The 26,668-nt window shown below is 40.0% G+C and overlaps 1 protein-coding gene across 3 annotated transcripts; it reads left to right on the forward strand.

Moving 5' to 3' along the window:
* Nucleotides 1–775: 775 nt before the first annotated feature.
* AU041133 (expressed sequence AU041133) lies at nucleotides 776–25,828 on the forward strand. Of its 3 annotated transcripts, none has more exons than NM_001163064.1 (4): nucleotides 776–861; nucleotides 11,016–11,142; nucleotides 22,980–23,040; nucleotides 23,469–25,828. In NM_001163064.1, the coding sequence occupies exons 1-4, from the start codon at nucleotides 859–861 to the stop codon at nucleotides 24,772–24,774; spliced, it is 1,497 nt and encodes a 498-aa protein (NP_001156536.1). In that variant the 5' UTR covers nucleotides 776–858; the 3' UTR covers nucleotides 24,775–25,828. The 3 variants fall into 3 exon arrangements, with proteins under 3 accessions (NP_001156536.1, XP_030100884.1, XP_030100885.1); XM_030245024.1 differs by lacking the exon at nucleotides 776–861 and adding an exon at nucleotides 16,350–16,382 and having other exon boundaries at nucleotides 11,108–11,142; nucleotides 23,469–24,797; XM_030245025.1 differs by lacking the exons at nucleotides 776–861; nucleotides 11,016–11,142 and adding an exon at nucleotides 14,808–16,382 and having other exon boundaries at nucleotides 23,469–24,797.
* The last annotated feature ends 840 nt before the right edge of the window (nucleotides 25,829–26,668 follow it).

Here is a 26,668-nt window from a genome sequence, read left to right on the forward strand (position 1 = left end):
AGGTCTTGAAGGAGTCAAGGGAACCTGGCTCTTTGGCCTGAGGGGCCGTGGTTATAAGCTCCAAGGCCACCTGTGCTCAATCTGAGGCATCCTGTATTTTTCTTGTCAGCATTGCTGAATTGGTTTCTGCTGACTGATTCTCCCTCTGCAAACAGTGTATCATACATGCACTTCTTAATAAACTTGTTTGGCATGAGCCATCATCATCTTATACTGATACCTCCCTGGACCAGAATTGGTGGTGTATTGTGCCATAGACCAGGCTGTTTTAAACTACTGATGCCCTGCCTCTACATCACAAGGTTGCATGATAAGGCAGTGCCACCGCAGAAGGCTGGGGCACTGTTATGTTTGTTCAACGACGTGCAGTTGAGAGAGGTGTTTGCAATCCATGGTGTGCCTTGTTGAAATTGCTGATACCTGGTAAATATCCATCCGGTAGTTTAAATCTGACCTGAATGGAAATGGGCTTTCTTTCAGTTGTGAGGCAGGGGGATCAATCCACTACACCTTGTTTAATGATCTGCATATGCTAGAGACCTATATGAAGGAGAAGTTCCCACTAGGTGCAGGGACGACTTTGCAGTCCAGGTGTAAGGCCAATCTGTTCTGTGCCTGGGGTGGAGGATAGGGCTGAGAATGACTGTGCTGCGTCCCTTCACAGCCTCAGTCGCTAAGGGATCTGCTCCTGTCACTCAGGCCTCACCAGCTAATCAGGGCCTCGAGGCGGAACACCAATCGGAATGGAGGCGGGCACTTCCGGTGTGTGGCAGAGGAAGACTCCTCCATCCATGTTGGGCGCAGTGACCCTGCTTCCCGCAGCTGTGAGGAGAGTGGGGCGAGGTCCGAATCCGCGCCATGGTGAGCGGGGCCGCCGTCCCCACGCGGGGAGGAGCAGATCCGCGGGAGCCCGTGTGGGGTTGACTCGGGGTGCGGGAACTGGCGGCGAGACGCGGCGTCGGTGTCATTCCGTTTGTTCCCGAGTTGTGGTCCCGCAGGTGGAAGCGGGACCTCTCATTGACTTAGGTCTCCTGGCTGCGCCTGCGCACCGCATGGGAAGCGGGAGCTGGGCTTATAAACCATTCTGGGCTGGCTGCAGAGCTCGCGCATGCGCGCTGTCATTGTCAAGGGAGGCAGTGGCTGGCTGGCAGACCTCTAGTTTCCCTAGTCTTCCAGAAGTTCTGAACCTGGCACTTGACATTCGGGTGTAGCATCCATCTCAGTTAACTCTGCGCAGTGTAAAGTCTGTGTCATTAACACATTCGCATGTAGATGCCACGGTGGACCAATCACGTGTGTTAGTAAGGCCAGACTCACTGTGTTTCCCTGCATAAGTTGTCAAAATCGACCGAATATTAATTGTGTTTTTGCCCTAAGTGTGCTTGTTCTCTCATGTTCTGTTTGTCTCAAACAGCACAGTCTTTATTGCAGGTGTAGGGTAATTTAGAAGTCAGACGGTGTCACTGTGCTGTTTATTCAGTCTTGTGTGCTCATGTTTTCATTCATGATGACCTTTTGTCATCGGCTTTTTTATAAGTGGTTTTAAGTGCTGAGCCATCTCGCCAGTCTTAAACTTGACAGATTTTCAGAAATTTACATGTGTGTATGCCTATGCACAAGATGAAATCTGAGGGTTAAGAGAATTTAGGTTTGCTTTAGAATCTGTCTTTGGGTGTTAGGAGAAGACTCAGTAGGTATACTGGTCAAATTTGGTGAGCTTGGAACAAGCAATGGATAGGTATTCTTCTGATTAATGATTGATGCAATAGTTCCCATCCCACTGTGTTTGGTGCTGCCGTGGGCAGGTGGTCTTGGGATGCATAAGAAAGCAGTCCTAGGAAGCCATTAGATCGGAGCAGTGCCTTAGTCAAAGTTCTGTTTCTGTGAAGGGATGCCATGACCACAGCATCTCTTATTGACGGAAACCATTTAATTAGGGCTTGCTTATAGTTTTAGAGGTTTGGTCATGGTGGGGAGTATGGTGGGACATTGTCAGACATGGTGCTGGAGAAGTAGCTGAGAGTTCTAAATCCAGATCAGCAGGAAGGAGGAGAGACTGTGAGCCTAGCCCAAGCATTTGAAACTCCAAAGCCCAGCCCCAGTGACACACACTTCTTCCAAGAAGGCCACGCAAACTCCAAAGCAAAAAAAGTCCTCGCCTTGTCAAGTAACACCTCGTTCTAATGACCAAGCATTGAAACCCATGAGCCTGTGGGCACCATTCTTTTCTTTCTTTTGTTTTTTGTTTTTTTGTTTTTTTGAGACAGGGTTTCTCTGTGTAGCCTGGCTGTCCTGGAACTCTGTAGACTAGGCTGGCCTCGAATTCAGAAATTCGACTGCCTCTGCCTCCCGAGTGCTGGGATTAAAGACATGGGCCACCACGCCTGGCTAGTGGGCACCATTCTTATTTGAACGACTAGAGGTTGACAGCATATGTGGGATGTATAAGTCTGCAGTGTGTAGTTATAGAAGTTTGCAAAATCTGTTCACTGGAGCTTGAGACTTGGCATTATAAAGAGATTTTTTATTCACTAATCTCGATGTGTGTGGTGTGATTTCTCATTGGGAAGGCCCATTAATTCCAGAACAGCTTCACCTTCAGGCTTTTTGTAAACATCCTTTACAACAAGCTCTCTTGTGTTGACTCAGGTTGTCTTCTAAGGCCTTGCTGCCTTTCTGAGTCAACCTCCTCATTTCTTGGATTAAAGGTTTCTAACACCACACAGTTCTGAAAACACCCATTTGAACCATGTAGTGGGCTGGCCAGATCAGTAACAAGACAAAGATTTGTGTTTCTCTTTCTTGAAACCAGAATAGAAGGAATAGTTTACTGTGTAAACTGCAGGAGGAAACAGAAACAGATAGTAGCTGGGTTTTAAGCTGGTCTCCATTATAAAGAATGTTCTGATGTTTCAGGTGACTTTTATGCATTAATTCATATGATAGGAATGAAGGCAAACAAATTGGTGGATGTTTAATTTGGGGAGGTTACCTTGGTCCAATGAAATTTCCACTTTTCCAACTCTCTCAGATGGGTAAGTGCAAAGCTAGTTGGCTCTCTTCAGTGTGGTGAGAGGTTTGAGTCACAGGGCATTTGTCTGTGGCTTGTGTAGCAGCATATAGCACTCAGCAAATAACATTTTACACAGGGAAGGTCGTAAACTCTCTTATTAATGGCATTCACTTTACCAGGAATGAACTTGATCTGTTTTAACGTGATCTGTAGTTATTTTATCTCTTTTAAAAGCTAAGTATCAGCATCTGGCATAGAGTGGTGTAGGCATTGCCTCTAGAGACTCGTGCGTTTGAATGCTTGACTATCAGGAGGTGTAGTCTTGTTGGAGTAGGCGTGGCCTTGTTGAAAAAGTCTGTCACTGTGGAGGTGGGCTTCGAGGTCTCCTATATGCACTAGGCTGGCCAGTGTGACACAGGCTTCCTCTTCTGCTCCCTGTGGATCAAGACCAAGAACTCTTAGCTTCTCCAGCAATTTGTGTGCCTGGACGATGCTGTGCTTCCTGCCATAGTGATTATGGACTAAACCTCTGAAACTGTAGCCAGCCCCAATGAAATGTTTTCTTTTATGAGAGTTGCCTTGGTCATGGTGTCTCTTCTCAGCAATAGAAGCACTGACAGCAGCATGAAGACAGAAAGCCAATGGGCCTGGCTTAAGCCCTTGAAACTCAAATCATACCCCTCAATGACCCACTTCCTTTAAGACCACACTTCCTCCAACAAAGCCACACCTTCTAAATTTACCCAAGCAGTGCCTTTCCCTGATGAACAAACATACGGACATATGGGTGCCATTCTCATTTAAACCACCATAGTATTACTTTTAAGTTTTCAGTTGTTTTACATACATCACTACTCTAATCTCTACTTGCTTCTATTCTCCAATATTTCTCAATTAGTAATAATTTAATCCAACTTTCTTCAAGTAGTTATTCATTTATTTATTTATAGAGCAATGTGTCATGTAGGTGTCTTAGTTTTTCGGCTGCTGTGATAAAACACCATGACCAAAGAGCAAGCTGGGGAAGAAAGGGTTTATTTGGCTGACACTTCAGCAACACTGATTGTCATTGAAGATAGGACAGGAACTCAAGCAGGGCAGAAACCTGGAAGCAGGAGCTGATGCAGAGTCCATAGAGGGTGCTTTGGATTGGCTTGCTCCAGAGCATCTGCTCAGTCTGACTTCTTATAGAATCCAGGGATGGCTCCACTTCCAATGGACTGGGCCCTCCCCATTAATCACTAAGTTAAAAATACCTTACATGCCTGCCTACAGCTGAATCTTATACAGGTATTTTCTGAGTTGAAGTTCCCTTCCCTCAGATGATTTTAGGCTGTGTCAGGTTGACAGAAAACTATCCAGCAGAGGAAGCCAGGCTTGCCTTGCACTCTGTGGTTAAGAATTGAGGTGAACACCTAAAACTTCCTCTGCTGCCCAGTGCTGGGAGTAAGGTTTTCAGGTCAGGAAAAAGGAAGGAGACAACTTAGTGAGTTTCCTAGTGGAGTTCAGACTTTTGCTGGGGAGATTTGAATGCACAGGGACCTGTGTAAGAATTGGAACCAGTTGCCAGGCAGTGGTTTAATCCCAGCACTTGGGAGGCAGAGGTAGGCGGATTTCTGAGTTTGAGGCCAGCCTGGTCTACAGAGTGAGTTCCAGGACAGCCAGGTTTATACAGAGAAACCCTGTCTCGAAAAACAAACAAACAAACAAACAAACAAACAAACAAACGAATTGGAACCAGTTGTCCACTTACAAGGCCTTGTAGTTCAGTCAAGGTCAAAGGTCATTGTAGAGAAAGGGAGGTGACATGAATGAGGGTGAAAGTTTTCCAGTTTTGTCTGCAGTTGCATTTATCAGAGATTAGCCAGGTAATCAGTTTTAGGTGATTGATGAACTTATTGATAAATACTGCTTTTTGGTCTGAAGACTAGAGCAATCAAGAGTATGGATTAAACAAGTGAATTTTCTTCTAGAAACTGAATTACTGTAGTTAAACTAGGTTTGAGATATTCTTGGTGCACTCTAATATAAAGTGTTAGTCCCTTGGGTACACAGGGCCATAAAGCCCATGTCAATGTTTTAAAATATATTTCTGAGGTCATGATTAGTTAGTTTAGCCCTTCCCTTTTCTTTCTCCTGGCCCTCCATATATCCCTCCTTGTTTCTGTTTTAATTGTTGTTCCTACTTGACTTTGACCTAAGGTTGTCCAGGTCTGAAGTAAAGGGATGGCTGCACTAGACATTGAGTGTGTAATGGACTGTTTACACTATAGACCATACAACTAGGAGGAGAAATATAAAGTACTGTGGGAAACTGACTGAAAGAATTTCTACTTAAATACAGATTTCCGGTATGGTGACTCTGTTCTTATGGGGTGTAAAGCAGCTGTCAAGGTCTGTGTTGTGTGAGTCTTTTGATCTCTGATGACAGTATAGGGGAGTTGCTACTTTAGTGAGGCCTATGTAACTGGGTGGCCCTTGTAAAAGAGGGTCTCTGGACAGGCCTTACAGTGGGAATGTAGCGGCAAATAGTAAAATGCCACTCTGTTCCCAGCAGGCCGCTCAATTCCTCTGCACCTGCCTAAGAGTTCTCTGGATGCATGAATGAAACACACACACACACACACACACACACACACACACAAACACATACACATGCCAGTTTAATTTTTAAAATGCCTTCCTAGCTCAATGGTTGGGTACTTCTAAATTTCCCCATGGTTAGCACATTTTCCCTCCAGTATTCCTGAGCTAACATTTTGTAAATCTATTTTTATCTTTGGTTTCTCAGACCCAAGCAGGGAGTGGACCCTGGGGCTGCTTCACTGGATTCTTACATGTTGGTGGGCCTTTAATTCTGATCTCTCTGCCTCCTCCTCATGGCGATTCTCCTCTTCTCCCCCTTGGACTCTTGCCCTCAAAATCTAAAAGTTCTGCCTCTGTCATCTGGGTTGTTTCCAGCTGCTGGCTATTATGAATAAAGCTGCTATGAACATTGTGGTGTCTTTTGGGTATATGCCCAGGAATGGTATATCTGGGTCCTCAAGTAATACTATGTCCAATTTTCTGAGGAACCACCAGACTGATTTCCACAGTGGTTGTACCAGCTTGTTATCTCACTAGCAATGGAGGAGTGTTCCTCTTTCTTCACATCCTTGCCAGCATCTGCTGTCACCTGAGTTTTTGATCTTAGCCATTCTGACTGGTGTGAGGTGGAATCTCAGGGTCGTTTTGATTTGCATTTCCCTGACGACTAAGGATCTTGAACATTTCTTAAAGTGTTTCTCAGCCATTTGAGACTCCTCAGATGATAATTTTGTTTAGCTCTATAACCGATTTTTAATAGGGTTATTTGGTTCTCTGGAGTCTAACTTCTTGAGTTCTTTGTATATATTGGATAGATATTAGCTATCTATTTAGCTCTGTACTCCACTTTTTAATGGGATTATTTGGTTCTCTGCCTTCTTGAGTTCTTTGTATATTTTGGATATTAGCTCTCTTTTGGATGTAGGATTGGTAAAGATCTTTTCCCAATCTGTGGGTTGCTGTTTTCTCCTATTGACAGAGTCCCTTCCTTTACAGAAGCTTTGCAATTTTATGAGGTCCCATTTGTCGATTGCTGCTCTTAAAGCATAAGCCATTGGTGTTCTGTTCAGGAAGTTTTCCCCTGTGCCCAAGTATTTGAGGCTCTTCCCCACTTTCTCTTCTATTACATTCAGTGTATTTGGTTTTATGTAGAGGTCCTTGATCCACTTGGATCAATTTGCATGCTTCTACATGCAGACCACCAGTTGAACCTGCACCTTTTGTTGAAAATGCTGTCTTTTTTTCACTGAATGGTTTTAGCTTCTTTGTCAAAGATCAAGTGACCCTAGTTGTGTGGGTTCATATTTGGGTCTTCAATTCTATCCCATTGATCTACTTGCCTGTTTCTGCAGTTTTTATCACTATTGCTCTATATTATAACTTGAGGTCAGGGATGGTGATTCCATCAGAAGTTCTTTTATTGTTGAGACTAGTTCTCGCTATCCTAGTTTTTTTTTTTTTGTTATTCTAAATGAATTTGAGAATTGCTCTAAGTTTATGAAGAATTGAGTTGGAATTTTGATGGGGATTTCACTGAATCTGTAGATTACTTTTGGTAAGATGGCCATTTTTACTATATTAATCCTGCCAATCCATGAGCATGGGAGATCTTTCTATCTTCTGAAGTCGTCTTCAATTTCTTTCTTCAGAGACTTGAAATTCTTGTCATACAGACATTTCACTTGCTTGGTTAGAGTCACACCAAGATATTTTATATTGTTTGTGACTATTGTGAAGGGTATTGTTTCCCTAATTTCTTTCTTATCCCTTTTATCTTTTGAGTAGAGGAAGCCTACTGATGAGTAGAGGAAGCCTACTGATGTGTTTGAGTTAATTTTATATTCAGCCACTTTGCTGAAGTTATATATCAGCTGTAGGAGCTCTCTGGTAGAATTTTTTGGGGTCACTCATGTATACTATCGTACCATCTGCAAATAGTGATAACTTGACTTCCTCCTTCCCAATTGGTATCCCTTTGATCTCTTTTTGTTGTCTAATTGCTCTGGCTAGAACTTCGAGCACTATATGGAATAGGTAGGGAGAAAGTGGGCAGTCTTGTCCAGTCCCTGATTTTAATGGGAGTTTCTCCCTATTTAGTTTGATGTTGGCCATTGGTTTGCTGTATATTGCTTTTATTATATTTAGGTATACACCTTGAATTCCTGATCTCTCCAATACTTTTAACATGGGTATTGTATTTTGTCAAAGGCTTTTTCTGCATCTAATGAGATGATCATATCTTTTTTTTCTTCTTTTCTTTTTTTATAGTGGATTACACTGACAGATTTTCGTATATTGAACCATCCCTGCATCCCTGGGTTCAAGCCTACTTGATCATGGCGGATGATCATTTTGATGTATTCTTGGATTCTGTTTGCGAGAATTTTATTGAGTATTTTTGCATCAATATTTATAAGAGGAATTGATCTGTAGTTCTTCTTTGTTGGGTCTTTTTGTGGTTTAGGTATGAGTGTAACTGTGGCTTCATAGAAAGAATTGGGTAGTGTTTCTTCTGTTTCTATTTTGTGGAATAGTTTGAAGAGTATTGGTATTAGATCTTTGAAGGTCTGAATAGAATTCTGCACTAAAACCATCTGGCCCTAGGCTCTTTTTGTTTGGGATACTTTTAATGACTGCATCTATTTCCTTTGGGGTTATGGGCTGTTAAGATGGTTTATCTGATCCTGATTTAAGTTTGGTACCTAGTATCTGTCTAGTAAATCATCCATTTCATCCAGGTTTTCTAGTTTTGTTGATTATAGACTTTTGTAGTAGGATCTGATTATTTTTTGAATTTCCTCTGTTTCTGTTGATATGTCTTCCTTTTCATTCCTGATTTTGTTAATTTGTATACTGTCTCTGTGCCCTCTGGCTAGTCTGGCTAAGGGTTTGTCTCTTTTGTTGATTTTCTCAAAGAACCGGCTCCTAGTTTTGTTGATTCTTTGTATAGTTCTTTTGGTTTCTGCCTGGTTGATTTCAGCCCTGAGTTTGATTATTTCCTGCCATCTCCTCCACTTGGGTGTATTTGCTTCTTTTTGTTTTAGAGCTTGCAGATGAGCTGTTAAGTTGCTAGTGTATTCTCTCTTCCCTTTCTTTTTGGAGGCACTCAGAGCTATGAATTTTCATCTTAGCACTGCTTTCATTGTGTCACATAAGTTTGGGTGTGTTGTGCCTTCATTTTCATTGAATTATAAAAAGTCTTTAATTTCTTTCTTTATTTCTTCCTTGACCAAGTTATCTTTGAGTAGATACTTGTTCAGCTTCCACGTGTATGTGGACTTTCTGTTGTTGTTGGTTTTTTTTTTTTTTTTTCCTATTGAAGACCAGCCTTAGTCTGTGGTGGTCCAATAGAATACATGAGATTAAGTTAATTCAATGTTCTTATATCTGTTGAGATTTGTTTTGTGTCCAAGTATATGGTCAGTTTTTGAGAAGGTACCATGAGGTGCTGAGAAGAAGGTATATTTTTTTGTTTTAGGGTAAAATGTCCTGTAGATATCTGTTAAGTCCATTTGGTTCATAACTTCTTTTAGTTTCACTGTGTCTCTGTTTAGTTTCTGTTCCCATGATCTGTTCATTGGTGAGAGTAGGGTGTTGTAGTCTCCCACTATTATTGTGTGAGGTTCAATGTGTGTTTTGAGCTTTAGTAATGTTTCTTTTACAAATGTGGATGCCCTTGCATTTGGGGCATAGATGTTCAGAATTGAGAGTTCATCCTGGTGGATTTTTCCTTTGATACGTATGTAGTGACCTTCCCCATCTTTTTTGATAACTTTTGGTTGAAAGTTTATTTTGTTAGATATTAGAATGGCTACTCTAGCTTGTTTCTTGGGACCATTTTCTTGGAAATTTTCTTCCCATCCTTTCACTTTGAGGCAATGTCTGTCTTTGGCTCTGATGTGTTTCCTGTATGCAGCAAAATGCTGGATCCTGTTTACATATCCAGTCTGTTAGCCTATGTCTTTTTATTGGAGAATTGAGTCCATTGATGTTGAGAGATATTAGGGACCAATGATCATTGCTCCCTGTTATTTTTATTGTTAGAGTTGGAATTATGTTTATATGTTTTTCTTTTTTTGGATTTGTTGTGAAAAGATTAATTTCTTGCTTTTTCTTGGATGTAGTTTTCCTCCTTGTGTTGGACTTTTCCTTCTATTATCCTCCGTAGGGCTGGATTAGTAGAAAGGTATTGTTTAAATTTGGTTTTGTTTTGGATGGGTCTACTCTCGTGGGGCACAGGTGGAAGATGGGCACAAATCAGAGCCAGCAGGCACCTGTGTGGAATCTGCTTTACTGGGTTGCAGGGTTCCTGGTATGACTGGTCTTAGGGCGGGGGTTTAAGATCTCACCTGTGAAGCTGGATGTGTCTGAATACCTGGGGGGTCCGAGCTGCTGATGGGGTGTGTGCTGTGAGTCTCTGCTCCAGTCCAGCACAGGTGGGAGCTGGAAGGCGCCCAGGTCTCCCCGGCTGGGCAGGAATCTGCTTCCCCTGGTTGCAGGGGTCCCTGTATGCCAGGTTTCTGAGTGGGGTTTAAGGTCTCACCTGTGAAGCTGGGTGTGTCTGAATACCTGGGGGGGTCCGAGCTGTAGCTGGAGTGTGTGCTATCATTCAAATAATTCTACATCAGTCCCCTTATACAAAAGAAATATTTATTACAAGTATTTCATTAGAATGGTTTAGGGTAAGTCTCTGTGCTTCATAGGAATGGTTTCTTGTCACAAACATTAACCTATCTTCCTTGGAATGTTAGGCGTGCCCCAGGACATCTTTTGATTAGTGTCTTAGGATTTTACTGCTGTGAACAGATACCATGACCAAGGCAACTCTTATAAGGACAACATTTAATTGGGGCTGGCTTACAGGTTCAGAGGTTCAGTCCAGTATCATCAAGGCAGGAGCATGGCACATCCAGGCAGGCATGGTGCAGGTGCAGCTGAGAGTTCTACATCTTCATTTGAAGACTGCTGTTGAACTGGAGTGAATGTTTAACTCTTTGGGGGATTTTTGAAAGAACCCCTAAATACTTCTGTATTTTTTGGTTTGTTTTCTTGAGACAGTGTATCACTATGTAGCTCTGGCAGTCATGAAAATCACTACATAGACCAGGTTTGCCTAGAATCATGGAACTCGCCTGTCTCTGCCTCTTGGGGTCTGGTATTAAAAGGTTCACCCCGTTTTGAAGTTAGGGATTTTTTTGATACAGTTTTGCTAATATATACTCAGTAATGTTGATTGGTTTTCGTCTCTCTCCATGTATGGAATTCAAAGAGGTGTGATCTTCTTTCTAAAATGACTTTGACTGCATTTGAAATTCTGTAATATGGAAAAAGCATGTGGAACACCCAGAAGTATATAAATATATTCTCAATGAAGTATACATTTCTATTATATACTTACTTATATGGCATATTTTAGGCTGCAGTGACCTATGAAGATGTGCATGTGAACTTCACTCACGAAGAGTGGGTTTTGCTGGATCCTTCCCAGAAGAGTCTCTACAAAGATGTGATGCTGGAAACCTACTGGAACCTCACTGCTATAGGTAAGAAGGCTAATTGTCTTTCACTTTCTAAACAAGGGGGTAACCATTTCTTGTTTTTTTTGGGATACTTCTGTGACTTAAATTTTGATAAAGGAAGAATGTGGTGAATAATTAGACATGGTTCTTAGGTACATCAGAGATACTAACTTAAAATTTTCATAGTATCTCACTCAGGATAATGTTTTCTAGTTTCATCCATTTAACTGAAAAATAAAATCATGATGTTCTTGTTTCTAATAGCTGAATAGTATTCCACTGTGTAAATGAACCATATTTTCTGTATCCATTCTTTGGTTGAGGTGACCAAGCCAACTTAGTCAACTGGGTTGCAAGGGAAGGAGTGAGGATTAGAGAAAGAAAAGACAATTAGATAATATTATAATATGACCCCAACTAATATTGAAGCTGAAGTGGGTTTAATTTCTCCCAGTCTGCTTTTATATCGTTCTAAGTACATACAAAGAATGTGGCCAGGCCTAAGGCATAAACAAAGTAGTCAAGGAACAAACAAAGCATAGACTAAAGTCCCGAGGTCACTGTTTCCAGGGACTTATCAAGATGATCAAGATAGAAGGAATACACATTCCTTGGTTGTATTTTCTCTAGTGAGTTTACTTCTTTGTCCTAGCCCAATGTCAAGTATTCTTTCCAAATTCCTAGAAGCAGCCCCAAGAGCTCTCCACATTGAGAAACATCTGGGTTGTTTCCAGTTTCTGGCTTTGTTGTGGGAAATATTAAAAAATAAATCCATGCTACTGCTGACGAGGCACCCACGGGTGGACTGGCCAGTCACTGGTGGGCAATGGCCAGCCTGTTCTCATCTTGTGGAGACTCTCTCACTCAGAGCTCCGAAATCTCTCCACCTAGCTCACTAAGCTCCCACTGGTGGTTCGCCACCAGGCCAGCCCCATGCTTCAAAACTCCCATGTCCTTTTGGGGTGCACATCAGGCAAACCCACCTTTACCTTTCCATCTGGAACACAGTTGCACCACCGTGTGAAGGAAAGCACCACACAAACTTAGTTCAGAATCAGTGGTAACTCAATCGCTGGGTGCAACAACTAGAATTTTAATCTTGTAAGTCATATTAAATCTAAATCCTTCTGGCAGATCACCATCTAAACCAGGAGACACTAGTGGCTACATCTTGTCCTCTTGCTGTCCCCTTCCAAAAGCCCCTATCTCTCTCTTGCTTCCTCTCTTCCTTGTCCAACATGGAAGTCCTGCCTGCTTGCTCAGTGTTTGGTTCCTTTATTCATTTGAGGAAGGCTCACAAGAAGTCACCTGAGTACATGATTCATTCCTCGATCCAGACAACCCCTCCTGGGAAAGTGGGATTAACATCAAAATACAGACAGCACCAGGGCCATCCACAAATGGCTTTTATTAATAAAGCTGTTATGAACATAGTGAACCATGTGTCCTTGTGGTGTGGTGGAGTATCTTTTCAGTATATGCCCCGGAGTGGTATAGCTGGGTCTTCAGGTAGAACCATTCTCAATTTTCTGAGATATTGCCAGATTGATTTCCAGAGTGGTTATATAGTGGGGTTTTCACTCCCACCAGCAATGGAGGTTCCTTGCATGTGCTGTCATTTGAGATTTTTTTGTCTTAGCCATTCTGATGCCTATATGGAATCTTAGGGTCATTTTGATTTGCATTTCCCTCATGACTAAAGATATTGAAAATTTCCTTAAGTGTGTCTCAGCCATTTGAGATTCCTCTCTTGGGAATTCTCTGTTTAGCTCTGTACCCCATTTTTTAATTGGGTTGTTTGGTTTGTTGGTATCTGACTTCTTGAGTTCTTCATAAATTTTGGATATTTTCCCTCTGTGGATGTAGGGTTAGAGATGATCTTTTCCCAATCTGTAGGCTGCTATTTTGTTCTTTTGACAGAATCCTTTGCCTTACAGAAGCTTTTCAGTTTCATTTATCCCATTTATCAATTGTTGATCTTAGAGCCTGAGCTGTTGGCATTCTGTTTAGGAAATTATCTTCTGTACCAGTGTGTTCAAGGGTATTGTCTTAGTCAGGGTTTCTATTCCTGCACAAACATCATGACCAAGAAGCAAGTTGGGGAGGAAAGGGTTTATTCGGCTTACACTTCCATGCTGCTGTTCATCACCAAAGGAAGTCAGGACTGGAACTCAAGCAGGTCAGGGAGCAGGAGCTGATGCAGAGGCCATGGAGGGATGTTCTTTACTGGCTTGCCTCACCTGGCTTGCTCAGCCTGCTCTCTTATAGAACCTAAGACTACCAGCCCAGAGATGGTCCCACCCACAAGGGGCCTTTCCCCCTTGATCTCTAATTGAGAAAATGCCTTACAGTTGGATCTCATGGAGGCATTTCCTCAACTGAAGCTCCTTTCTCTGTGATAACTCCAGCTGTGTCAAGTTGACACAAAACTAGCCAGTACAGGTATATTGATTGATGTTGTTCATAGGTAATGTGGGAGAGAGAAAAGCTCACCAATATGCGAAGCCTTCATTTTTTTCGATGGAGCAGAGGGATTCAACTGAGGGAAAAGACTGACACCCAGCTAGCTTATTCCAGTTACTTTATTCAAACATTATACAAGGGTAATTGGGGCTGGGAAAGGTTCCAGCTACCAAAATTATCTTGTCCTTGCTACTCATGAAAGCAGATGACTTACATAAATCCTAGTTCATTTTGGCCATGGTTGGCCATAATTGAAAGTAAAGAACTCCAGACTTGCAAGGAATACCTGAGGAACAAGGTTGGTGCACCTGCAAGCTCTCACATAGCACTGAGAACAGATTCTCTAGAGAGATAACATTTCTTCAAACAGTCCCCAAATGATTTCTCAGCTTCTACAGATTGATCCAAATATAGCAAAGACTTTGCTATACATTTCACTTAAAGCCAGACATAAAGGCTTTTATATATATATATATATATATATATATATATATATATATACACACACACACACATATATATATACACACACACAAATACATACACACATATCACTACATCTTCCTCCTTTTTGTTTTTAAGTGGATTTGTGTTAGGGGTACAAATTATTGTTGGAGAAATAAGGAGTTGTGCAGTAAATATGAGCTTTTGTCTATCTAGTTGTGTAACAGTTTTATGCAAATAAATCAGCCTATATTTAATTTTTTTTTTTACTTTTTAAAGATTTATTTATTATTATATCTAAGTACACTGTAGCTGTCTTCAGATGCACCAGAAGAGGACGTCAGATCTCATTTTAGATGGTTGTGAGCCACCATCTGAATGTGGTTGCTGGGATTTGAACTCAGGACCTTCGGAAGAGGAGTCAGTGCTCTTAACCACTGAGCTATCTCTCCAGCCCAGCCTACATTTTTTTTTTTTTTTTTTTTTTTTTTTTGGTTTTTTCGAGACAGGGTTTCTCTTTATAGCTCTGGCTATCCTGGAACTCACTTTGTAGACCAGGCTGGCCTCGAACTCAGAAATCCGCCTGCCTCTGCCTCCCGAGTGCTGGGATTAAAGGTGTGCGCCACCACACCCGGTAACCAGTCATACTTTTTTTTTTTTTTTTAAGATTTATTTATTTATATGTAAGTACACTGTAGCTGTCTTCAGACACTCCAGAAGAGGGAATCAGATCTCGTTAGGATGGTTGTGAGCCACCATGTGGTTGCTGGGATTTGAACTCCAGACCTTTGGAAGAGCAGTCTGGAAGAGCAGTCGGGTGCTCTTACCCACTGAGCCATCTCACCAGCCCAGCTACCAGCCTACATTTTAAAACCAGTAAAGTAATCACCATAGAGTGTTATAAAAATCACAAGAGGAAGAAACTTATTAAAATGATTCATAGGATCAATTGAAGCTACAGCATCTGTAAGACATTGTATAACATCCATCCCTGTTATTTTAGGCAGCTTCTTTGAAGACATTTCTACAATTTTTTGCTGCAAATCCTAAAACATTTGAGAAGAATTAAGATGATCCTACAAATGCACTTTAACGTTTTCCCAATCATATTTGTTATCACTGAGTCCTAAAGGTGTAATACTATAAGAAACAATATTCCAGTCATATTTCAATTTCATTTGTTCTTTGAATAATTCTAATTGCTCTCCAATGAGTTTTACAGCTTGTCTCAGCTCACCTATTTCATCAAGCATTTCTCTATTTATCTTATTTTGTTGAATCAAAGTTCATGAGACTGCCTATGCCGGCATTTAACAAGTTCAGCAGTTTGACCTTCTTCATGAAGTGGAACTCTAGCTGTAGTAGCTGTAGCAGTTAACGCGATGATTCCCAGGGCCACATAAGTGATCGATCCCACTATCAATCGAGTTATTCTTGATATTCTTGCAGCAAGTTTCTGTAATAGTATCATCACAGGTGAGTCTTGCTATGGTCTTGACAACCTCACTGGCATCCAGACTGCTGGACTTGCTCTGAGAATATATAAACTTCAAAGGAAACATTCAAAGAGGCACTGGCATTGGCACAGGTATGAAGAGCATCGCATGTATAAATGACGCAATAATCACTATGGCGTCATTGCACAGGTCCATTCAGGAACAAGTAAGGTGATGGCACAAAAGCCGTAAAAGGTATGATTTTAAGTTAAAGGACAAATGAAATTTTTTTTTTTATTAAAGTGTAACTTTATGTTCTCGCTTCAAGTGGATGAAAAGTGCTTGCCAATTTCCACAGATTAGTCTGACTAGAATTATCAAATGGTGATACAGGGCCTGACATTCCAACTCCATGCCACTCACTAAAGTCTCTAGAAGCAGAGACAACTTCCACAGTTTTATTCATTGTCACATCAATTCTGAGTGAGACTATCGTCAAGGATTTGAAGACCCTCAAGCATAAGGGCTCCGGTGACTTCTCCTTGGGAGATAATAACAGGCGTCTCAGGATTCTCACCTGTGCAGTGAGCACCATCTTAATTACGGTATCATTTGTACGCACTGTACCCATCATACCTGTGTTAGTTAGTAATCCAGAATTCACAAGATGGCTAATTTGTGGAACTAGTATGTTAATCTCTTGTCCCTCCAATCCAAATGCACCAAGCATAGGAAGTTGTCTGTAAGAATTCTGTGTAGTAGCACGATCAATTCTAGATCTCCAAACGTAGGAAGTTATACTTAGACAATACATTCCATTAACCATACAAATAAGTATTCCTTTTATTCCCACAATATAATTTACAATTTCTTTACCTTCCTCTGCAGGTTGATCAGATCCACAGTGGTCATAAGGACCAGGTAAATTCATTGACCAACACAAGAATATCCATGTCTCAGCTTCCTGTCTTAATTGGAGGATTAGGAGTATAAACCCAGTAAAGATGACTCCATTACTTGTATAGTAAATAATGGAAACTAGAAACAGACAGCATGGCAAGGAATGAGTAGTGATCAGAGATTTTCCAGACAGTCAAACTGTTGTTTCTCTTTTATCAGCCAGTTTCTTAAGCTGTCACTATATAGGAGGATCAGCTGTCTGCTTCAAAATCAATCTCTCTCTCTCTCTCTCTCTCTCTCTCTCTCTGCCTTTCTCTCTCTGCCCCCTAAACCATGCTATCCATGTCAGCTGCAAATGCTTCCACAATACCTAGCTTGCTCATGTAGAATTTTATTTAGTTTTGATGGAATCCAGTTTTTCATCTCCCTTAGAAACAAATACATAAACTCCACCCCACTGTAATTCCATCCTTGCTTTCCTTGTGATGTTAAAACATCATTGAAAATGCATTTCAGCAGCTGTTTTCCTGTTTCATTAGCATTTAAAATTATTTAAAGTCAATAATGCATTGTTTAATTTATCTCTAGGAGTCCTTATCTTTCCTCCTTTTTCTTTTAAAAACATCTCTTTTAATGTATGATTAGATCTTTTCACAATTGCTTGACTTGTAGGATTATGGGAATACCTGTAATATGTTTTACGTTATGTCATATAAAAAATTGTTTCATTTTGTTAGAAAGATAAGTAGGTGTATTATCATGTAAAGTTTTATTTTGTGATGGCATCCCCATAATTACCATTGTTCCTAATAAATGTGCTATTTATTAGTATTTAATTTTAATTAGTAATTATTAAATATTACTTATCATTAGTTATTATTTATCTTTATATAATTAAATACTTATTTAATACTACAAAATCTGCACTTTCAGAGCTTAAGGCAGTTGTCCATTGAAAGCCTAATATCAATAGTATTATGTATCAATAGTATTATGTATATATTTTAGCTTTCCAAATTCTGTTAAATGAAATACTTCTACTTGCCAAATTTTATTTCTTTGTTCACCTCCAGGATTACTGCTTGCAGGTAAAAGAATTTGACTATATATGCAACAATTAGGACAAATTTTAATGATTTTTTAAAAAGTTTGTGGCCATGTAACTGAGAACCTTCTCTTTAAGCTCTTACTTGACGCTTCTAACCCATTTCTATTAATAATTGATGTATTTCACCATTACCTTGAATCAGTAATACTAGAAATCCAGTATGAGAAGGAATATGAGTTATATACAATGAGTAATTTCTGTCTTTAATTGCCTTTTGTAATTGAATAAATAGTAAGGATAATTCTGAGTTATCAGGAACAAGTTCAGCAGTTTCTATACATAAGACAAATCCTTCTGCATACTGAGAATCAGTAATAGCTTTATCGGTGACTTTTTTTTTTAAATCCGTGGGAGAATCTGTTCTGTTCTTTTTATTAAAGCTGCTTTACCTTTATGATATGATAGTGATAGTAACTGAGCAATCCTATTACCTGCCTCTAATTGTGTGGTTTTCTTAACATAAGCCATGGCTTTAATTTCACTTTGATAATTTCCATTTATTAATCCTGCATGTACAACTAACACTTGATCTTCACAAAATTACTCTTACTGTTTCTGTAAGAATAGGACCATACACACCAGTGGGTATTTTATATCAAGGAATTTGTGACGACAGTGTAAGATATTTACCTACTGCTAAGTAAAGAGCAGCAGTGTACCTGAAGTAGCATATATTATCTCCAATAATACATTTAAAGTTCCCCTAAGTGCCCTGTTGATAAACTGTTGTATTGCTAACAGAATATTGTTGGCTCAAGTTATCTTGAGCCCCAGGGTAGACCCCTTATCTCATTTCCTGTTGATAAAAAACTGCCTGGGACAGTTTCTTACTGATCAGCATACATTAGCCCAATGTCTGCCTTTTCCAAATTTATTACAAGTTCTTGGTGGTTGTTTTAAAATGGGGCATTTCCTGTAGTAAGCAAACATCTGCATCCTTTTTTCAGATACTCAAGCCTCCCACAGTTAAAGCACCAAGTGTGTGTGTGTGAGACTCTGTGTGTGTATGTGTGTGAAAGTGATATAAAACATTTAGCTAAGGCGTTCGTCCAATTAAAGTTGCATTATATGCAGCAGATCCAAACAGTCTTATCACTTTTTACCATTGTTTATTTGCATTTTCAAAAGCCAAAGATTCAAGTAGCACCTTTCTTTCTTCCTTCCTTCCTTCCTTCCTTCCTTCCTTCCTTCCTTCCTTCCTTCCTTCCTTTCTTCCTTCCTTCCTTCCTTCCTTCCTTCCTTCCTTCCTTCCTTCCTTTCTTTCTATTTTATTTATTTATTATATGTGAGTACACTGTAGCTGTCTTCAGACACACCAGAAGAGGGCGTCAGATTATGGATGGTTGTGAGCCACCATGTGGTTGCTGGGACTTGAACTCAGGACCTTTGGAAGAGCAGTCAGCACTCTTAACCACTGAGCCATCTCTCCAGCCCAAGTAGCACCTTTCTTATATCTGGATCTGCTACTGCTCTTTGCACTGTTGAAGTTTTACAAAAAGTCATAAACCTCCCCAGGACTTTAGGTAAATTTAGTAAAAGAGATAGTCCTTTCTCCTGGTTCCTCAACTCTAGTCCAGGCTCTTAAACTCACAGAATACTTCTTTTTTTCATGAGAAGGGGTCTGCTTGGTTTAATTCTTTTTTTAAGTACCTCTTTTTTTTTTTTTCTTTTTTTCATATCTTTTCTCATCTTCTGGGAAGTAACTTTTTTTTAAAAATATTTCATGCCTTTCTTCTTTTTTGGGGGAAGTCTCAAGAGCTTTTCTACCTGTTTACTTAATATTTGAAGTTGTTCAGTAAAATCAGTATGTCCCTTTTTAAAGTCTATTTCATGTGAAGGAGGGGGAGGAAATTCCTCTCCATCCTCACTTCCAGTCTCTTCTGAAGTATCCTTCTCACTTATTGATAGATTATCTTACTGTATACTAGATCTATATGTTTCTGATTGTTCACTCTGTAATTGTCCTAAGACATTTGAAATTAAAGTACATAAAGACCAAATCTTTATAGGTATTTACTCATCCATCTGGTGGGCCTGTTTTAAAGACCTTAGCACTTGTTTCCACACTGACAATTTTAATTGAATATTTGGACTTAGTTTAAACCATAGACAGTGCTTTTTAATTAATGCAAAGAGTTCAATAATCTCTTTTGCTTTTACTCTACTTCCAATAAAAATTGAATTAGCTGCACATACTTCTGCTCTTGGGATGAGAAATTACTCAGACCAGCTGGTAAATTTTCCATGGCCTCTGCCAAATCCTGGAGACACACTTATCTCTTTGTAAGTACAACTTCTTTCACCTTCAGTCTTGGTGAGTCCGGATTCTTCCCCCTCCTGGTCCACAAAATTGGGTACTATTCATTGATAGATATTGTTGGTGGTAGGTGCTGCAGTAGAGAGAAGCTCACCAACCTACTTGGAAAAGACTAATGCCCAGCTACCTCACTCCAGATACTTGTTGCGGGAAATTTTAAAAAAGGACTCCAAGTTCCTGCGCTTCTCCCTGCTACTCTCTGCCCTGGTGGTCTCACTGGTCAGTTCTTATCTCATGGAGACTCTGACTCAGAGCTCCAAAATCTCTCCATCCAGTTTGCTAAGTTCCTATTGGCAGGTCGCTACCATGCCAGCCCCATGCTTCAAAACCCCCACGACCTTTATGGTACATCAGGCAACCCCCCCACCCCACCCTCGCTTTGCTGCCATACCTTTCTCTCTTGAACCCAAACCCAGATGAGCCATCTCCTGAAGGAAAGCACAACACAAACTTAGTTCAGAAACAAGGTAACTCAATCTCTGGGCACAACAACTAAAATCCTAATTTGTAAGCCTTATTAAATCTAAATCTTCTGCTGGCAAATCCTGATGGCTCTCCCATTGAAACCAGGAGATGCTATCCCTTGTCCAAAAGGACCCTCTCCTTCCTGCTTCCTTTCTTCCCCATCCATCCTGGAACTCCTGCCTACTCGCTTAGTGATTGGTTCTTTATTCATTAGGGGATGGTTCTCAAGAAGTCACCCTAGTACTTGGGTTGGAAACCCTTCCCGGAGAGCGGAATTAGCATCAAAATACAAGCAACCCTAGGGCTATCCAATACTGGCTGTTTTATTCTAACTTTACCCAAGGGTGATTGTGGCTGGGAAAGGTTGCTGCTACTCTCATTATCCTGCCTTAGCTCCCTGTGAGCAGGTGACCCACACAAACCTCAGTCCCTTTGACCATGGCTAGCCATAATTAAACGTTTCCCAGGAGTGTCTTCAGAGCAAGGTTGGTGCAGTTCTCTCTGTTCTCAAGTAGCACTAAGTGCAAATTCTCTAGACACAACATTTCTTCAAGGTTCAAACAGTCTCAGAGCAATTTCTCAGCCTCTACTGATTGTAGCAAAAGCTTCGTTGAAACATTCCACTTAAGGCCAACCATAAAGACTTTACTATAAATATCATGACAAAGGCTATTTCTCACTCTATTGTAGCTGTTTTAGGTCGAGGTCTTTGATCTACTTGGTCTTGAGTTGTGTGCAGACTGATAAATATGAGTCTATTTGCATTCTTCTACATGCAGACATCCAGTTACCTCAGCGTTTGTTGAAGATGCTTTCTTTTTTCCATTCTATGGTTTTGCGTTCTTTGTCAAAAAATCAAGTGTCTGTAGGTGTGTGAGTTTATTTCTGAATCTTTGATTTGATTCCATTGATCAGCCTGTCCATTTGTATACAAATACCATGCAGTTTTTGTTACTGTTGCTCTGTAGTAAAGCTGGAGATCAGGGATGGTAATACCTCCAGAAGTTCTTTTATTATACAGGATTGTTTTAACTATCCTGGGTACTTCTTTTTCTGTGTGAAGTTGAGAATGGCTCTTTCAAGGTCTGTAAAAAAAAATGTCAGAATTTTGATGGGAATTGCATTGCTTTTGGTAAGATGGCCACTTTCTCTATGCTAATCCTACCAATCCACGAACATGGGAGATCTTTCCATCTTTGTATTTATTCTTCAATTTCTTATTTCAGAGACTTGAAGTTCTTATCATACAGGTCTTTCACTTGCTTGGTTAGAGTTATACCAAGGTATTTTGTATTTGTGGCTATTTTGAAGAATATTTGTTTCTCTAATTTCTTTCTCAGCCTATTTATCATTTTATAAAGAAGGTCTACTGGTTTCTTTTTCTGTTAATTTGTATCCAGCAATGTTGCTGAAAGTGTTTATCAGCTGTAGAAGCTCTCTGGTAGAAATTTTGGGGTCAGTTATTTATACTATCATATCTTCTGTGAAAATATCCTGAGTTAGGTAACCAAGACCCACAGGACGTGCATGTTATACACTTACTTATAAGTGGATATTGGCAATAAACTACAGGATAACCATGATAACCTCACTAGACCCAAAAAAGCTGAACAAAAATGATGACCCAAGTGACAATGTTTGAATCTCACTTAGAAGAGGGACAGATAGAGGGACAGACTGGGTAGGAGAGAGGATGGAAAAGGGACTGGGGGCATTCAAGATCAGGAATGGGGAGAGAGAGGAGAGAGGCCAGGAGAATGAATGGAAATCTACAGTTGCTGAGGGTGGGGAGTGAGGGGTGGGATCATCTCAAGGACATGCCAGAGACTAGTGATAGGGGATACTCCCAAGATTCTATGGTAGTGACCTTAGCTGAGACTTATAGCAGTAGCAATAGACAACCTGGTGAGGCAACCTCCTGTATCCAGGCAGGACCCCCAATGGAGGTAGAATTTGTCCTGTTTGCAGGAAATGTAAGAACAAAGGTGGAGCAGAGACTAAGGAGCAGCCAACCAATAACAGCCCCAATTTGAAACCCACCCAATGGGCAAGAACCAATCCCTGACACTATTAATGATACTCTGCTATGTTTGCAGACAAGAACCTGGCATAACTGTCCTCTGAGAGGCTCCACCCAGCATCTGACTGAAACAGATGCAGAGGCTCACAACCAAATGTTGGACAGAGGTTGGGGACTCTCATGGAAGAGTTAGGGGAAAGATTGAGGGCCCCACAAGTGATAGGAACTCCACAGGAAATCCAACAGAGTCAACAAATCTAGACCGTTGGGGAATCTCAGACACTGAACCAACAACCAAAAATTATATATGGGTTGGACTTAGGCCCCCTGCACATATGTAGTAGATGTGCAGCTTGGTCTTTATGTGGGTCCCCAACAACTAGAGCAGGGACTGTGCAAAAAACCGTTCGTTGCCTGTCTGTGGAATCTGTTCCCCTAACTGGGCTGCTCTGTCTGGCCACAATGGTAGAGGGTGTGCCTACCCCTGCAGAGACTTGATGTGTCCGATACCTGGAGAGGGCTGGGTTGTTTCCCACTCTCCCAGGAAGGAGAGAGGAACTATGTGAAGGGGGTGGGGGACTGCAAGGGGAGAAGTAGCAATCAGGATGTAAAGTGAATAAATAAATTAATTAATTAATGGGGAAAAAAGTCAAATAGACCTGACATTTGTAAAAAAAAATAAATAAAATTTCTGGTATCATATTTTAGGATACAAATTGGAAGACCTGAATAGTGAGGAACACTCTCAGCGCTCTAGAAGATATGGAAGGTAAATTTCATTTGAAAGCTGAAACAAATGCATTACTGATTTAATGGGAAACTTTAATGGGAACTGAAGTTTTAAAGAGAAGCACAGCTTTATGTTTTTAATTACTATTAAATTCTCACAAGACCATGTCCTTGAGTTTCAGGTAGTATTTAGTACCATGCCATTCAATTATCATAAAAGGCATACACATTGATTTGGTGTTTGGCTTATGTCCCAGACCTTTTATAAGCAAATAGTTCATAGTAAAGCTAATGTTATTCATATGCTTACAGTGATTTTCTAAAGTTTAGTGAGAGGAACAGTTCATAGGAGGCAAGAAAGTTATTGCTGTGGAAACATCTTAATCTCTATAGCACATGTCAAGGGGAACAAAATGTTAGCCTGTGTGAGTGCACTGTGACTACCTTTTGTTGTCTCTCCTTTGATAGACATAAGATCTGTCACTCTGAATACAAGCCTTGTGAACTTAAGGGATATGGAAAGAAGCAATGTACCTTTGCAGATAAAAGGTTTCTTCAAATATATGGAAGAATCCATACTGAAGGGAAACCCTATGAATGTAAGCAATGCAGTCAAATCTTCACAAATTTCTGTCATCTTCGAAAACATGAAAAAAAACATACTAAAGAAAAACTATATGAATGTAATCACTGTGGTAAATCCTTTCCAAGTCGCAATTCTCTTCAAATACACAACAGAACTCATACAGGAGAGAAACCCTATGATTGCAACGAGTGTGGTAAAGCATTTACATGTAGCAGTAATCTACTACTACACAAAAGAACTCATACAGGAGAGAAACCCTATGATTGCAGTGACTGTGGTAAAGCGTTTGCAAGTAGCAGTAATCTTCAGATTCATAAAAGAAAGCACACTGGAGAGAAACCCTATGGATGTAACCAATGTGGTAAAGCCTTTGCATATAGTAATGCTCTTCAAAAACATGAAAGAAGTCATACTAGAGAGAAAATCTATGAGTGTAATCAATGTGGTAAAGCCTTTGCACGTCATAGAAGTCTTCAAAATCATGAAGAACATCATACTCTTGAAAAACCATATGAATGTAGTCAATGTGGTAAGGCCTTTGCATATAGCAGTAATCTTTATATACACGAAAGAAGTCATACTGGAGAAAAGCCATTCAAATGTACTCAATGTGGTAAAGCCTTTCCAAGTCACAGTTCTCTTCAAATACATGAAAGAACGCATACAGGAGAGAAACCCTATGACTGTAATGAATGTGGTAAAGCCTTTGCATGTCGCAGTAATCTTCTACTACACAAGAGAACTCATACAGGAGAGAAACCCTATCATTGCATAGAATGTGGTAAAGCGTTTGCATGTAGCAGTAGTCTTCAAAAACATGAAAAAACTCACACTGGAGAGAAACCTTATGAATGTAATCAATGTGGCAAAGCCTTTGCACGTCGAAGTGATCTGTATATACACGAAAGAATCCATACTGGAGAGAAACCATATGAGTGTAATCAATGTGGAAAAGCGTTTGTACATTGCATTAGTCTTCAGAGGCATGAACGAACTCACACTGGAGAGAAACCTTATGAATGTAATCAATGCGGTAAAGCCTTTACACGTCGCTTTAGTCTTCAGGTACATGAAAGAAGTCACAGTGGAGAGAAACCTTATGAGTGTAATCAATGTGGTAAAGCCTTTGCAAGTCGTAGTAGTCTTCGATATCATAGAAAACATCATACTGCTAAGAAACCAAATTAATCAGTGTGGTGAAGCCTTTCCATATTGTAGTCATCTTTAAATCCACAAAAGAAATCATACTGGAAAGAAACTATGTGTGTAGTCAATATGGACAAGCCTTTATATGTCACAGTAACCTTCATAATCACAAAAAAAATGTCATGGAGAGAAGCCCTACAAATGTAATTGATGCAGTAAGCTTTAGCATGTAAGTTTAATATTGAGACATATCAGAGAACTCATACTGGAGAGAAACGCTGTGAATGAAATCAGGTGATAATGCTTCTGCATGTTATGTCTTCAAAGGCATGAGGGAAGTCCTACTGGTGTAGGAATGAAGCCAATGAAGCCATGGCCCATGCCATGAAACCAGTAAATGCAGTAAAGCCTTATACACTAAGCACATTTGGTGGGAACACTGAGTGATCCCACTGGGAATTATGTAAGATTAGTAGAAGCATTTCATCATTAAAATATTGTCTTTTTTACAAATTGACATCCAAGAATAGAGGAACACAGAATAATTTGAATAGTAAACCTACTTGCAAATGAAAATGATATTAATACTGCCATTATTTTTATGGGTTACTTTATTCCGAGGAATTAATACTTGTTCTTAACACTTTCTCAGAAGCACAAATGAATGGCAGAGAAGTGTCTCAGTGACTGAAGGTGGTTGCTGCTGAGCCTAATGACCTGACTTTATATGTGATGTGGAACTCACATTACTCATGCAAGTTTTTCTCTGATTTTTACAGTTGGGCTGTGTCATATGCACACACATAATGGTACATATATACAAAAGTGTTTTTGACAGGTAAATAAGGGCCAATGATTTCACTCGATAATTGAAGGCACTTGCTGGAAAACTGGACTACCTGTGTTTGATCTCTACAACTCTGCTAGAGGAAATAGGGCATAGACACCTGTAAGTTGTCTTCTGACTGCACATACACAACATAGCACAGGTGTATACACACAGACAAAAATTATTATAGATGAAATTAAAGAAAATAACTGAAATATTGAGAACATAAATGATTTACCAGTCATAATAAATACATTCTAGTATTCCAAGAAGTTTCTGTTTCTCCAAAGAATGATGTCTCCTGTTTAAATCTTACATTATCCTTTCTTTCATTCTCTGATTTAAAGATAGGTCATTTTAAAAACATCTCAGCTGGGTGTAGTAGTCCATGCCTGTAATCTTAGCACTTCGGAGACAGAGTCAGGTGAATTTTTATGAGTTTCAGGCTAGTCTGAACTACATAGTTAGATCCAGGATGGCATAGCTATGAAGAGAGACCCTGTCTCAAAAATTTCAAAACAAGAAACAAGAAACAAACAAACAAACAAAAGAAACAAGAAACAAGACCGAAATACATCAATAACAACTAAAAATACCCCAAATCGAACAAGCATATCTCCTATTATGGATCTTTTAAAAATATGATATGGAAGTAGTAAGAATTTTGTAATTTTTGTTTCTTTAAAAAACACAGTAACATTATGGAAATATATTTTTGTTTTAATCCCAGGTGTGAGTATATGGAGCTTCTATGATTTGCCTCATATGTAATTTTTCACAGTGGCAGATAGTTTCTTCAATTGTGTCATGTTTGGAATTCTGGAGACTTTTCAGAGGACATCTATATAAATGCTATGGCCCCAAGAGGCAACGTGGATTGATGGTTGATAGTTGAATGCTATTGCTCAAAGAAACAAGAGCAAAAAATTAGATCTCCTGATGGCAAAGGTCAACTTTGTCCCAAGGACCTCGGCAGGAAGCAGTCTAATGATAACATTGCTTCCTTTCCCCTATATCCTTTTTCCTTTCAGATTTACTACTCAGAGGTTGAAAGAGAAGAAGAAAAGGGGTGGTGGAGAAGGGTAGAAGAAATAACCCACAAGTAGC

This window comes from Mus musculus, chromosome 10 (genome assembly GCF_000001635.26).
Source record: "Mus musculus strain C57BL/6J chromosome 10, GRCm38.p6 C57BL/6J".
In the NCBI taxonomy this organism is placed as follows: Eukaryota; Metazoa; Chordata; class Mammalia; order Rodentia; family Muridae; genus Mus; species Mus musculus.

Bases quoted from the DNA above. Each gene is read 5' to 3' on its own strand.
- AU041133 (NM_001163064.1), top strand. The intron at 11,143-22,979 runs GTAAGAAGGCTA...ATCATATTTTAG, and splicing joins CTGGAACCTCACTGCTATAG to GATACAAATTGGAAGACCTG. The intron at 23,041-23,468 runs GTAAATTTCATT...CTCCTTTGATAG, and splicing joins CGCTCTAGAAGATATGGAAG to ACATAAGATCTGTCACTCTG.